This window comes from Schizosaccharomyces cryophilus, assembly GCF_000004155.1.
Source record: "Schizosaccharomyces cryophilus OY26 unplaced genomic scaffold supercont4.2, whole genome shotgun sequence".
Lineage (NCBI taxonomy): Eukaryota > Fungi > Ascomycota > Schizosaccharomycetes > Schizosaccharomycetales > Schizosaccharomycetaceae > Schizosaccharomyces > Schizosaccharomyces cryophilus.
The window spans coordinates 1532731-1546128 of NW_013185625.1; the positions used below are offsets into that span (position 1 = coordinate 1532731).

Genomic DNA, 13398 nt, shown 5'->3' on the forward strand with positions numbered 1-13398 from the left:
GTTTACTACGATAAGGACCTTGACTCACTTGACTACGTTAAACTACAGTTTGTGTAATTACGGTGGAATTTACTAGTCTGTGCAAACAACGCAAATCTGACTCCTTCCTTCACCAACATTTTTTTTTAGCTGGATCGAATACACTGAAAGTAGTGGAGGTTCAATCTCTCTGATATAAAAAAAAAAACTCATACGATATCGTTTCCAAGATGGCGTTGGACCTCCGAATTGGAAACAAATATCGCATTGGACGTAAAATTGGAAGTGGCTCCTTTGGTGATATTTATCTAGGAACAAACATTGTTTCTGGTGAGGAAGTAGCAATCAAGTTAGAGTCTACAAGGGCCAAACATCCTCAACTGGAATACGAATATCGAGTTTACCGCATTTTGTCAGGTGGAGTAGGAATCCCCTTTGTCCGTTGGTTTGGAATAGAATGTGACTATAATGCTATGGTTATGGATCTTCTAGGACCATCGATGGAAGATTTGTTTAATTTTTGTAGTAGAAAGTTCTCTTTGAAGACAGTTCTTCTACTTGCTGACCAGTTGATATCACGAATCGAATTTATTCATTCCAAGTCGTTCTTGCATCGTGATATTAAGCCTGATAACTTTTTGATGGGTATTGGAAAACGCGGTAATCAGGTTAATGTAATTGATTTTGGTTTGGCAAAGAAGTATCGGGACCACAAAACCCATCTTCATATTCCTTACCGTGAAAACAAGAACCTTACCGGTACTGCTCGTTATGCAAGTATTAACACTCACTTGGGTATTGAACAATCGCGCCGTGATGATTTGGAGTCATTGGGCTACGTATTGGTTTACTTATGCCGCGGAAGTCTTCCTTGGCAAGGGTTGAAGGCTGCAACAAAGAAACAAAAGTACGAAAAGATCATGGAAAAGAAAATCTCTACTCCTACTGAGGCTTTATGCCGTGGTTTTCCTCAGGAATTTGCCATTTATTTAAATTATACTCGCTCTCTTCGTTTCGACGACAAGCCAGATTATGCTTATCTTCGCAAACTCTTCCGAGACCTGTTTTGCAGACAGAATTACGAGTTTGACTATATGTTTGATTGGACTTTGAAGAGAAAATCTCAGCAGGATCAGCAAAATCAACAGCAGCTGCAACATCAATTGGCCGCATCAGCGCAGGTTACGTCGCCGCCTGAACGTTCATCCTTCAAAAACTATCAAAAACAGTCATTTGATGACAAAGGCGAAGTGAAAACTACCGCTCCTGTAATCAGTGATATGCCTACACCCACCGCTCAGTATATTCAAAGACCCAACTAAATTTAATAATTTTAGCCGAATTACTTATTCTTTTACCTCATTTCTATCTTATCCCATCCAATGTCTCCTTTGATCACCGTTTATGTGTGCTGTTTGTTTTTAATTAGAAGCAATGACTTATTTTCATCCAGCAATTCTGTGGTTAGTTATCATGTGTTCTCATATGCTTTTTTCCTTTCTATTCGAATGACTCATTGATTTTACTGCCATCAATTTTTGCTTAGAATTGGGTTTCTCTTATTTCTTACTTAACCTGGGCTGAATGGATGCACCTTGGATACTTCATAGTTCTTTATGAATTCTCCGTTTAGTATTGAGCCGGTGAGTAACGAAATGCGGTTCTATTTTTTTCACGAATCTAGGGTATTATGAATTGATGAAGGATAATCTGAACGGATAACCTAGCCTTTGATTTTGTAACTTAAATTTTTCTTCTGGTAAAGGGTAGGTTCCCATTGTGTACGTTTCGTTTTGACATTTTTTATTGTCCTTACATTGAGAATATATACGATATGAGTGGTTTGCCTAATAGTTTCCTAATTGAAAGCTACCCATGAATAGGTTGCTCTATTTTAATGCTTTGATTACTGTAGCGGCTTCCAGTTCTATGTTATTTATTAAATAATTCAAGTTTGTACTTTCCAAGGTAGATGCGCTTATCGTTTTTCAATTTATGTTTCAGTTTATTTTGTCCTGTGAAGTCAATTCTTATCGCATAAAGTCAAAGCAAGTATTCACCATTCAGGTAAAATGATTTTGTCATTGCTAAATACCTTTTTCTTCTATACACTAATAGTGTTCATAAGTAAGCTATAACTCATAGTATTCTATAATACAGATTAATTGTATATTATTAAAAGTTTAGTATTGAAGGTCTTTTTCGTTGAAGGATAATAGGAACTCATATATAGCTCTCTTACTCTCCTACAACACAGTCTTAACTAAACATATCGATTAAAAGCGAAAAGGACGGTTTGAGAAAGCAGTAACGTTACAATAAACCATTTAAGGAAATAACTTTTACAATTTTCAAATAATTTCATGAATATCGGGTCATATGATCTCAATATATAAGACAAGCATTGACTCGCTTTCAATAGAGGTTGCATGTTGAACCTTTGACCTTTGCAATTATTATTTCTTAAATTATTAATTTGCTTTTTTGTCTTGTAAGACCTTAACTGTCATGACTGAAAAGACCCTTACATATTCGAAGTGTGTTGAATTGATTTCAATTATTATAGGATGCGATTCAGAGGCTACATTGTTAAAACAGTTGAAAGAGTTTCATTATTTAATGAAATCGGAGATCTCTAGTTCATTTTTTCCGCAACTGTTCATACGAGATCATGGTTTTACCGCAATAAAAAAGGCTTTGACAAAATTGACGTTTCATTCATTCCAAAGCTTAGAAGTTTTTGAATGCTGTTTACAAATTTTGAGCATCGCTACCTCATATACGATTTTACGTTCATGGCTGTTGACAAGAAAACATATAGATACTTGGATTGAGTTAGCTGTCCAAAGACTACTTTTATCTTACGAAGAAAGTATTGAAGGGCCTGCTATATCTGCTTTGAGTTCCGATTCTTCCACAAATGAGCTAAAACGATTAGATATTTCTAATGGGTCGGACAAAAGCAGTTTGACAGCTAGTTCAAGAGATGATGACTTTAATTCCCCAGATTCCAGTGTAAAAAACCCTTCCACTACTTACCTAAAGTGCAGACTTATGCTGACAATATTAGCATTTTCTGTGAATGACAGTAACCTTTCATCAGAGAAAGGTACTTCGTTTTTTACTTGCAAATCAAACTATTCGTCGTCCGAACTTATAAATTCAGTAGAATTGTGCCTCCAAAATGCCGCAGAAAAGTATCTGGCTTTTGCGGATGTTTTACCCCAAGTAATTCTCTTATGCCCCTCGATATCCATTCTAAACTTGCTTTTACATCATCTGCAGAAATTGGTCAAATCCTCTCCGGAAAATGCTATTAAAATATCTTCCTCAAAAGTAATGGATTATCTCTTGATTTATTTATTTGATCCTCCAAACAATTATACTATTACTGAACCTTTGAAGGACTTGCTTTATGATATTACATTGAATTGTGCGAGTTATGGGCTGTCAAACAATAATACTGCAAAGATCCTAAATATTTATATCAATGGAAAGTCTCCTTTAGCACGATACTGGCTCGCCGAAGCTTTGTCAAAGCCAGTATCTCCGGCTCTTTATTTCAACCCTCTTGTCAAAGGTTACTCCTCCATTGATTTCACTTTAAGCACCCCCGTAACTCCTGACAATGGATATTCGATTTCTTTATGGTTACACTCTGGATGCTTGATGGAAACTCTTAATATAAATAAGAAGTTTGTTCCAACGACAATATTTTTGGTCACCGATTTTTTGAAATCTCCTTTGCTTCGTGTAATGGTTGATCCATCTACAAATTCAATCAGCGTCCATTTCGGTTCATATGCCACAAGCAAAGACGCTTGTATTATCAATTACTGTACTCCTTTGACGAGATCTTTTTCAAAAATTTTTAACAGTGTTAAAACACCTACTTGGCGTTTGATAACTCTCGTTCATAGAAACGAAAAGTTGTCTTCTATGCTTGATTTGTACATTGATGGAACATTTGTTGAACGTGCGCCCTGTTCATATCCTTTCATTCAATCTTTACTTCAACCACTTTATATTTCTCTAGGTCCTTCTATGGGTTCCAAAGGCTTATTTCAAACGTCTGCAGATAACAATCAGCGGAAAGGTGGTTCTCTAAAAAGTGATATATCTGAAAAGAACAGGGAGACGAATGATTCGTCTGCTAATTTATTACCATTAATGATCGGAACGACTAGATTTTTCACGGAACCATTACTTTCTTCTCAGATTGCTATTATATACGGTTTGGGCCCCAATTATACTGGTTCTTTTCAAGGTTCCATAAATGAGTTTTTAACCTATAAAGCATCTGCCGAATTAAGTTTAGAAGTCCAAGCATCGAATTTGAATGCAGAAGATGTTCTGAGAAATATTAAAAGTATCTCGTCTTCTTCCATAGCTTTCACCGCTTGTGCTAAAAACTATATCAATATAAGTGACCCACGGTTATCTGACTTCAGTTCATTTAGCGTTTTGGATACACTGAAGAACTTGCAAGATCAGTTTTACTCCTATGTGTATATAAACAGAGCAGTTCCATCATATAACCAAATCTTTTCGATAGATCAGCCTAGTTTTGGAGTTTCATCAGGTTCTGTTACTCCTGTCGTTATGCCATCTTTCAGCGATGCTCTATATAACGTTGGTGGTTCTAGTATACTATTGAAGCTAGTTTCCATAGCTGAAACAGAGGACGAGCTCAATTTTGGGTTGTTGTTTTTTCTTTCAGCGATCGAAGACAATTGGCGCTTTTCGGAACAAGTTGAACAAGGTCATTCTTTCGAAATTTTAGCTAAACTCCTTCGTTCAAAGTCACATCTATTAATTTCCGAGGAAACACTCCGATCAATTTCGTCCAAAGCCGGTATTCATCATGAACGTTTTAAACATCCCTTCATTATTAATCCCCTTCTCTTTCGTTATCTCATGCTTGATTTTGACCTTTGGTCTAAAGCAAAAAATAATCATTTAGTGATTCAGCAACTTGGCTATATTGTTTCACTCATTGAGAACAATGAGTATTCCGCTTTGAATATAAAACGGTTAATGAGGATGCAAGTTTTAAAAAAGTTGCTTGCTGCAATGAGAGGTCGATTATTTCGTTTGGATGTTCTTCCCCTTCTAAAAGTTGTTCTGAAAATTCTATTAACTGCTTCTTTTGTTTCAGATAATGTTCGAACGATTGTAACGTACATCATATATGCAGCTTTTGCTACGAAAAGAAGTTCTCGAACAAACCGACTTTCAAACGCTTCTCCAAACTTTAAAAGACCTGAGGAGGTAGGTGAGTATTTGGATATAAAGGAATCGGGCCATGCGGTTTGTGAGGTTTTTGTAAATCTTTTAATTGAGAGTGATCAAGAACCATCTTTTCTTCGGCGTTTCTCTTCTATGATTACTCCAGCATGGTTACTATTTCTTATAAGGCAACCTGATAGTCATTATTTTTTATTTGGTTTAAGATTGCTAAATCAGTCCGTGTGTAGTTTGGGCTCCAGCTTTATTTCAAAATTCTCACAGAAATTTCACGGATTTTTAATTTTGAAAAGTAGCTTGCCTAACCAAATTCATATCGAAGAGGTGTGGTTGAACTTAATCCTTTTAGCATTAGGTCTTGGTGTTCGGGGAATTGAATTCAAAAGTGATTGCACATTTGAAGAAAAGCTTAATTTCATGCTCTTGAATTACAAAGATCGAATTTTTCCTATTTCAGAGATGATAGTGATATTACTGGATTCTGTTTATATGGTGCTAAAGAAGTTAAGTCTTTCTGAAGCGGATGTGCAAATGAACGAATCTTTGTATTACGCTCAGCAAACATTACTTCTCTTGACTGATGCTCAGATTTCTTATTCTCTTAATATAAGTCTAAACTTTGATTTGAATGAACACATAATTCGAATGGTGTTTCCTTTTTTCTCTCCTAAAGAAGATATAGTTCCAGAACAAGAAATTCGTGAATTGATGGAGCATGTTCGTCACCCACTGCCTCGTAGCTCATCTTCGAAAGCGTTCAGTCAGGGCATAAGAAGATCAGTTAGGAAAATGTCAGTAAGTGGATCTAACAGACGGGTAGTAACCCCTTTAACCAATCGTGTCCGCCAGGAACTGTTAAATGAACAGCTACAAAAAAGTAATCTACAGCCTAGTTTGTCACCAAAATTCGATACTACTGCGTTCTTCGAAAATACTGTTATAGATGGATCTAACTCAAAGAAACTGATTAATGGTCTTTTTATTTCCTTTTTGACTAACGCTTATGATCGAATCGTCGCGGGTCAGGGGTTAAGCCTCTCCAAGTTAATAGTTTCTTTGCCCTCTAGTACAAAAGCGAAAAAATCTTCATTCGTTCGGGTTGTTTTTCATTTGATCCTTCAACAGCTCATTGAGTCAGTAAAGGACGATAAGATGTTTTTAACGAATCCCCATGTGTTAATTAATTTCAGCTACATGTTTACAAAGTACTTAAGGTTAAGACTTGTTGGTTTTATTGAAGAATCCTGTTTAAGCACTATTGATGAAATTGGGTATTTGCTTGAAAAACTTGATTCTATAGAGAACCATTTGGAGTTTTTCCCTAAAAACGCAAAGTATACTATTAGTAATTTATACGGGTGCTTTTTAAGGTTGATTCTATTAGAGCTTGCTCGAACGAAAGAAAGGAATGATGGAGCTGCCATGGAGCATGTTATGAAGAAAATACTCTACTGGCAAACACCTTTACTTGTATCTAAAAGTTATCAACCAGAACTTTTCCCATTTCTTTGGTACAGTATGTATATAGTACTAAAATTCGGCAACGCAAGGGCACGTTTAAGCGCTGTCGACGTTTGGCGTTTGCTATATATCCAATCTCCATACTTTTTAGATCAAGTGAACAAAAGTTTCAGAACCGAATTCTCGTTTAGTCAAAATGTGCAAACCATTACAGGATTACAGTCTGACCAGTTTCTTTCTTGGCTACAAGAAAATACGGCTGAAGCCGATAAATTTATGCAAACGTGCTTCTCTTTTCATTGGGAAGATTTTATAAAGCAAGAACATAAGGCTGCTGAAGACGAACTGTCATCTTTAAAATTAACACGATTAGAATTTTTGAAGAAAAGTTTGACAATAGCTTCCAGCGAACAAAATCTCATTAATGAAATGTCGCATTCTTATGAGGCTTGGATTTCAAGTCTGTATTCGTTGGAATGCACCCGATTTCGGAAGCTATTCCAGGATCAATCAGATCAAGAGAACTTTGTAATGTCAGCTGTATTTTATAGTCAGAGTGAATTGGCGGGTGAAAACTCGATTCTTTCTTCAAGTCCCGATTTATGGGAACTGGATTCTACTGAAGGATCAGAAAGGATGAGGAATCGTTTGAGACCATGTATCCTTCCTCCAAAAGAAATGAATCCAAAACAGGAATTAGAACGACAAACGTCGTCAACTGCAGGAAATCGGAGCTTTGATTCTTCTGTGAGCTCTGAAATTCCCCTTCGCACACAAGTGAAAGAGGATATTACGCTAATGGTTCCATTTAATGAAGATACTTTACATGATTCGGAGGCTGATACTACTAATGAACCAACCTTTGGTAAGGATGATGAAGACAATGAGGATGAAGAGGATAAAGAAGATAAAAATAGAACCGTTATGCGCTCCATTGTTCCGGGAGATACTATACAAGACGCATATAATGTTTCTAGGATTTTTGGTTTAGAAGCTATGGAAGGTATTTTGCTATTAGGAAAACAATATCTTTATTTGATGGATAATTTTTTCTTGCGATCAGATAATGAAATCGTCGATATAAACGATAGCAGCGTGACTGATGAAAAAGATCCGTACCTACAGCTTCTTAATATGCAATCAATAAACTCTTCGAGGAATACGCTTCCTACTGTTTCTAGAGAAAATAGCTGGTATTGGAATTTTTCTGACTTATCTTTAGTGCTCAAACGCTTTTACTTGTTACGAGATGTAGGAATTGAGCTTTTTTTTAAGGATGGGAGAAGTTTTTTGACTATACTTTCTACAGCTAAGAGCCGAGATGCACTTTATCAAAAGCTAATAGCAAAGGCCCATGGTGCGGATGTTCTTTCAACTAGTCATTTGGCTACATCGATGAGTCGTGATCTTGGAAAAGCTACTAACAAAACGAGCTTTATTGGGTCAAGGCTAGCAAATGTTCTATCTTTTAACAGTGGACATCCGGCTACCAAAAGATGGGAAAGACACGAAATCTCAAACTTTAATTATTTGCAGATAGTGAACACGCTTGCGGGTCGCACGTATAATGACTTAACCCAGTATCCGGTTTTTCCTTGGGTGATTGCTGATTATACTAGTGAAGAACTCGATTTAAGCAATCCTAGGACTTTTAGAGACTTATCGAAACCAATGGGTGCACAATACCCTCCCAGAGAAGCTCAGTTTAAAGAGCGTTACGAATTATTATTAAGCTTAGGTGACCTGCAACAAAAGCCATTTCACTATGGTACTCATTATTCGTCTGCTATGATTGTCTGCTCCTATTTGATACGCTTAAGACCATTTGTTGATTCATACCTCGCTCTACAAGGAGGACAATTTGACCATGCAGATAGGTTATTCTACTCAATTGAGCAAACTTGGAATTCTTCGTCTAAGGAAAATATGGCAGATGTTAGAGAGTTAATTCCTGAGTTCTTTTATCTTAGCGAAATGTTTGTCAACAGTAACGGCTTTGACTTTGGAGCAAGGCAGAATGAAACAAAACCAATAAGCGATGTCATTCTGCCACCATGGGCAAAAGGTGATCCAGCTATTTTTGTCCAAAAAAATCGTGAAGCTCTTGAAAGCAAGTACGTGAGTTCACACCTTCATGAATGGATTGATCTTGTGTTCGGTTATAAGCAGCGGGGTGATGAAGCAGTTGAATCGACAAACGTTTTCCATAATCTTTCATATCAAGGATCAATCGACCTTGAAAATATCGAAAATGAGTTTGAATTGGCGGCTGCAGTGGGAATTATTCACAACTTTGGGCAAACTCCCAAGCAGGTTTTCAAAAAGCCACATCCTCCTCGCGGGCCGGATTTTACAGACACTCCTTTGGGCCCTTACTTATTTGGCCGTTTTGAAAATAACATGGGATTATTATTTCAAAGCGTTTCACCTATAATAATAATATCGAAAAAAATTGCTCATATCCTGTATGACCCTACGAAAGATACTCTTCGTGCCTTTTCTGCTGATTGTGTCCCTTTGTCGTCTTATTCCAATTTAATATGGAATGGTGTAAGTAGTGATGTAGAATTGGTAATGGAGCAGACCGATTCTAAATTAGTTGTCTTTGAAGAGTTGCATTCAGATAAAATCACACATCTGTTAGTATGTGATGAAAGGACTTTTTTGACTGCATCTTCTGATTTAACCCTTCGTCTATGGCAATTATCGGACTCGAAACCTGTACGATTATCTTCAAAAAAAGTTTTATATGGCCATAGGGCAAATATTACTTCCGTAGCTGTTTGTAAAGCGTTCAGTATCATTGTTAGCGGTGATGAAACTGGTCATTTAATGGTTTGGGACTTGAACCGTGCAGAATTTGTCCGATCAGTACGTGTCTTCAGGCAATCGATACAGACCATATCCGTCAATGCAAGGAATGGGGAAATTGCTTTTTCAGCTGGTCATTGCTGCTGTATTATAGATATAAACGGCAAAGTCCTTGTAAAGGATACTCTTAGTCGAATTTACAATTCGAATTTAAATGAGGACATATGCTCTTCTTGCTTTTATACTGGTGCAAATTCAGAGTGGTTGAATAAAGATTTATTTTTAACTGGCCACGAGGATGGTATTGTACGCATTTGGGAAAAAAGGCTTGAGTCCAAAGTGAAGTTGGAATCCAATAACTTTTTTGATAAGCCGAAATGGCGTTTGCATCTTATTCGTCAACTTCAACACAAAAGTGGTTTTGGCCGTAACAAAAAGCCTACCCGCCAGACTATTACGTGCATTACATGTAGCGGTCAAGCTCGTGGTATATTCATTGGAGATAATCTTGGTCAAGTTCATGCTTGGATGTTACCGGATACCACCTCCAACGTACATGTTGAACGTGATACGACAACTGATCTTTGTTCTTTATGCGATACTCGATTTTCTCTGATGGAATGGAGAAGCCAATGTCGTGCATGTGGAAATTCCAATGTATGCAGCGATTGCATTTCTATCTTGAAAAATACTAATATTAAGACTTGCTATGAATGCCACAGACAATTACCTTCATGCTATAAGGGATGAAAACGTTAGAAATGATGCAAGCTTATGACTAATGATGAACATCCATTCAAACTTGAAATGGTATAAATATAATATTAGATGTTTATAAGACCTTTAAAGGATACAATAGTATTTTTTTTTTTTTACTCGTTTATAAATGCAAAAATTAAATAAACTATTATTACCCTGACGTCCATATGATAACCAAACTTTCAAACTGTGCTTAGAGATTTTCTAAAAGTAAAAGTATTAAAGAACCTTATTGAGAACGTTTTCAACTTTTCTTTGCTCATTTTCGTTTTTAGGCATAACGCGTTTATTGGTAACACTTTTTTGATCGAAGAAACGGCGCATTTCTTTGTTGGAAGGGCCAGTCTCAACGGGAGTATCATTATTAGAGGAAGGGACTTCAGAAGAAGCAGTTCTCTCTTTTCTCTTTTTCTGAATACCCTCAATCATCTTGGCACGTTCAACGTTCTTCATGTACTCCTTTACTTGCTTACGGCCCTGTTCAATCTCAACCTTCAATCGGCTGGCCCTGGCAGCATTTTCTGCGGCGATCTGTTCGGTTAAGTGATGCCATTTAAATTTAGGAAGGTATTTCATATTCCAAATGTCATCATAATACCAACTAGTTTTTTTACCGCCAATTTTTTCGGTGTTTAACATTTCAGCGACGGTTTTCGCAACACGCTTGCTTTCAAATTCCACCCAGCCCTCTTCGTACATGGTTCTCTTATTTCCGCCGCCTTTCAGACGTTTGGCACGTTTTTGAGCAGACTCCGGAGCAAGGTATATTCTACCAATTTTACCATACTGGGATAAAAGCTGGCGAAGCTTATTGGGTGCCATATAAGGAGGGACTTTCGATAAGTAAATAACTCCCGATCGTTTAGTAGCTTTCTTTTTCTTTTCGACTTCTTCTAAAGAAATCTTATTCAGTGGCTTTTCTGATTTGATAGCTTTTGCGTTCTCTTTATCATTCTCTTCATCAAAATCGCCTCCAGTGTAAAGTTCGACATCGCTATTGTCTTCAGCATTGTATCTTTCATTTTTCTCTTCGTCACTTTCATTATCGTCCTCTTCAGACACATTTTCTGTAAAACCTCTATAAGCGCTCCCACCGCTGCTTTTGTCATTTCTGGAGGAACGAATTGTAGCTCTAGAGATTATATCATTGTCTTCCTCTTCACTTGAAAAATGTTGAAAACGATCGTCCTCTTCTTCTACGGCACCAAAAAACTTTGCTGCTTCAGACATTTTCTCAGCGTGAAAACGAACGATATATACTTTTCAAGAAACCTTTTTGAGTTTTAAGAAGAGAGAAACAAAATAAAAAAGACGAAAGAACGTACTAATACAGCCTCTTACCCCAAAAATCCTTCTTGTTTGGTTTTTTAATGAGTTTGGCTGCACCCTTGCATGCAAAGGACATTATGCTTCCCAGGTAACTGTGTTACCTGGGTAAAAAGAATAAATACCAAGTATGAATCGAATTATTTGTTTATTCAATAGGAAAAAGAAAAAAATAAAAAGAATGCATTCATTTTAAAAGATTCGAGAAAGGAGATGGGTTCCGCTGGCTTCTGTTCAACTTGTCATTTACTCGAGGAGTAAGAATGTAAAAGGCATTTGGTGAAAGGACGCCCCAATTTGCTGAATGAGCTTCAGACAGGTCCTAATTCGATTAAAATAAAGAAAGTAGAATCATCAGTACTCCTCTCAAGGAAGAAATATCAGAAAGTTGGCAAGGAGGAAAGAGGTTGAAAAAAACAGATTTCGTAGACATGCAAAACGAACGAATACTAACATAACCTCAATCAGAAACATTTGGGATTGGAATTTTTTCGATCATAGAAAACAAATTAGAAGGTGGTTCAGAGGTCGAGAAAGGGAATAGGGAATTATAGTTACGGACAGAGAAATTTAACAAATGGTTCAAAAAAGTATGGAGTGAAGGATCGTTAACATGAAAGGTTGCGAATTTCAAGAGTGTTTTCATGCAATGGTACTTTGAGATGATATTGGCTTCTAAAGGGGGAACATTCAAATATGTTGTAGGAGTAAAACAAGTAGACTGATACAATGCATCAAAGCTTAGAAGAGACGTTTCTAAGTAAGGGAAGAATGGTAACTTCGATATTACGTCTAGCCATAAATAGATGGCATTCCTCTTCATTTGAGGATTGGGAAGGCTCTTCGTCATTAATACCATTAAGTCACAGACCTGTTCAGTCAAAAATTGCTTTGTACTTTGAAGTTTTGTCTTTCCAAGAGGTTCCATATTTAGAAAGTGATCCAATTCTGGCGGTAAGCAACTGACTTCTTGAAGTTTTGATATGTCCCAGTCGAAGTTTGGGCTGGTTGGCATTTCACACAGTCTTAGGTAAGGAAGAGAGCTAGTTTGAATAATATTTTTCGGTCTGTTCGTTGAAAAATTCTGGAACTTCCCTAAATAAAGTTTGGGTCGTTTCAGCGGATCTTCAAATATAGAACTGTATTCCATCCATAAAGAGATATCTTGATTTAGCAATATGACAGAGCTCTCTTTATGTAATAAAGACTTCATCATCTTTATTGTTTTCCGCGTCTTTGTAATACAAGAATCCACTAGTAAGCAATCAATTGCAGGCATTTTATGTGTCTCTTTATAATCTAATCGGCCTACCTTTTCTGGGGGATCGATGACATTGGAACCTTCTCTGTAAATATTTAAAAAGTTACGAGCTCTGTAGCTCCGGAATGGTTTCGGGTTAAACAGAAAAGGTCGGTCAACTTGGTCTTTTAATAAAGAGGAATAAGCCAGGGTATATCCTGCATTCACGGGCCCCAAAATACACTTTCTGAATTCTTTTGCCATTCTACTTGCACCTTTAAGGAATCATACAGTTATATATGAATTTTTTAGAAATACTAAAACATTAAAATACTTCTTTCAGCTCGAACTAATAAGTTTTCCTGTATGTCCTGAATGTTGTGAGTCCGAGAAGTGGTTTCTCTGCCTGCAGACGGTAAAGAGTCAAGACTCACAGAACTAGTTTATTAAAATAAACCATGTTTCCATTTATACTTTGTCTTTGGTAGCTACTGAATATATTTGTAAAAATAAATAAAAACCATATAAAAAAAAAGACAATTAAAGACGGAGTAAACTAAAGGAAAAAAGTCAAC

At 36.7% G+C, this 13398-nt stretch overlaps 4 protein-coding genes across 4 annotated transcripts; 2 read left to right on the forward strand and 2 right to left on the reverse strand.

Moving 5' to 3' along the window:
- The first annotated feature begins 95 nt into the window (after positions 1-95).
- Positions 96-2044, forward strand: SPOG_04638 (CK1/CK1/CK1-D protein kinase Hhp1). The gene has a single exon (XM_013167329.1). The coding sequence runs from the start codon at positions 210-212 to the stop codon at positions 1299-1301; it is 1092 nt and encodes a 363-aa protein (XP_013022783.1). The 5' UTR covers positions 96-209; the 3' UTR covers positions 1302-2044.
- Positions 2045-2487: 443 nt separating this feature from the next.
- SPOG_04639 (beige protein) lies at positions 2488-10248 on the forward strand (the record flags this gene model as incomplete). Its single annotated transcript, XM_013167330.1, has 2 exons — positions 2488-2516; positions 2619-10248. 2 exons carry the CDS (start codon positions 2488-2490, stop codon positions 10246-10248), a joined length of 7659 nt encoding a protein of 2552 aa, XP_013022784.1.
- A 66-nt stretch (positions 10249-10314) lies between these two features.
- SPOG_04640 (U3 snoRNP-associated protein Esf2) lies at positions 10315-11709 on the reverse strand. Its single transcript, XM_013167331.1, has one exon. The coding sequence runs from the start codon at positions 11485-11487 to the stop codon at positions 10477-10479; it is 1011 nt and encodes a 336-aa protein (XP_013022785.1). The 5' UTR covers positions 11488-11709; the 3' UTR covers positions 10315-10476.
- SPOG_04641 (uncharacterized protein) lies at positions 11637-13308 on the reverse strand. The gene has a single exon (XM_013167332.1). It carries the CDS (start codon positions 13085-13087, stop codon positions 12044-12046), a length of 1044 nt encoding a protein of 347 aa, XP_013022786.1. The 5' UTR covers positions 13088-13308; the 3' UTR covers positions 11637-12043.
- Between the last annotated feature and the right edge of the window lie 90 nt (positions 13309-13398).

Bases quoted from the DNA above. Each gene is read 5' to 3' on its own strand.
- SPOG_04641 (XM_013167332.1), bottom strand. From the start codon at position 13,087: ATGGCAAAAGAATTCAGAAAGTGTATTTTGGGGCCCGTGAATGCAGGA.
- SPOG_04638 (XM_013167329.1), top strand. From the start codon at position 210: ATGGCGTTGGACCTCCGAATTGGAAACAAATATCGCATTGGACGTAAA.
- SPOG_04640 (XM_013167331.1), bottom strand. From the start codon at position 11,487: ATGTCTGAAGCAGCAAAGTTTTTTGGTGCCGTAGAAGAAGAGGACGAT.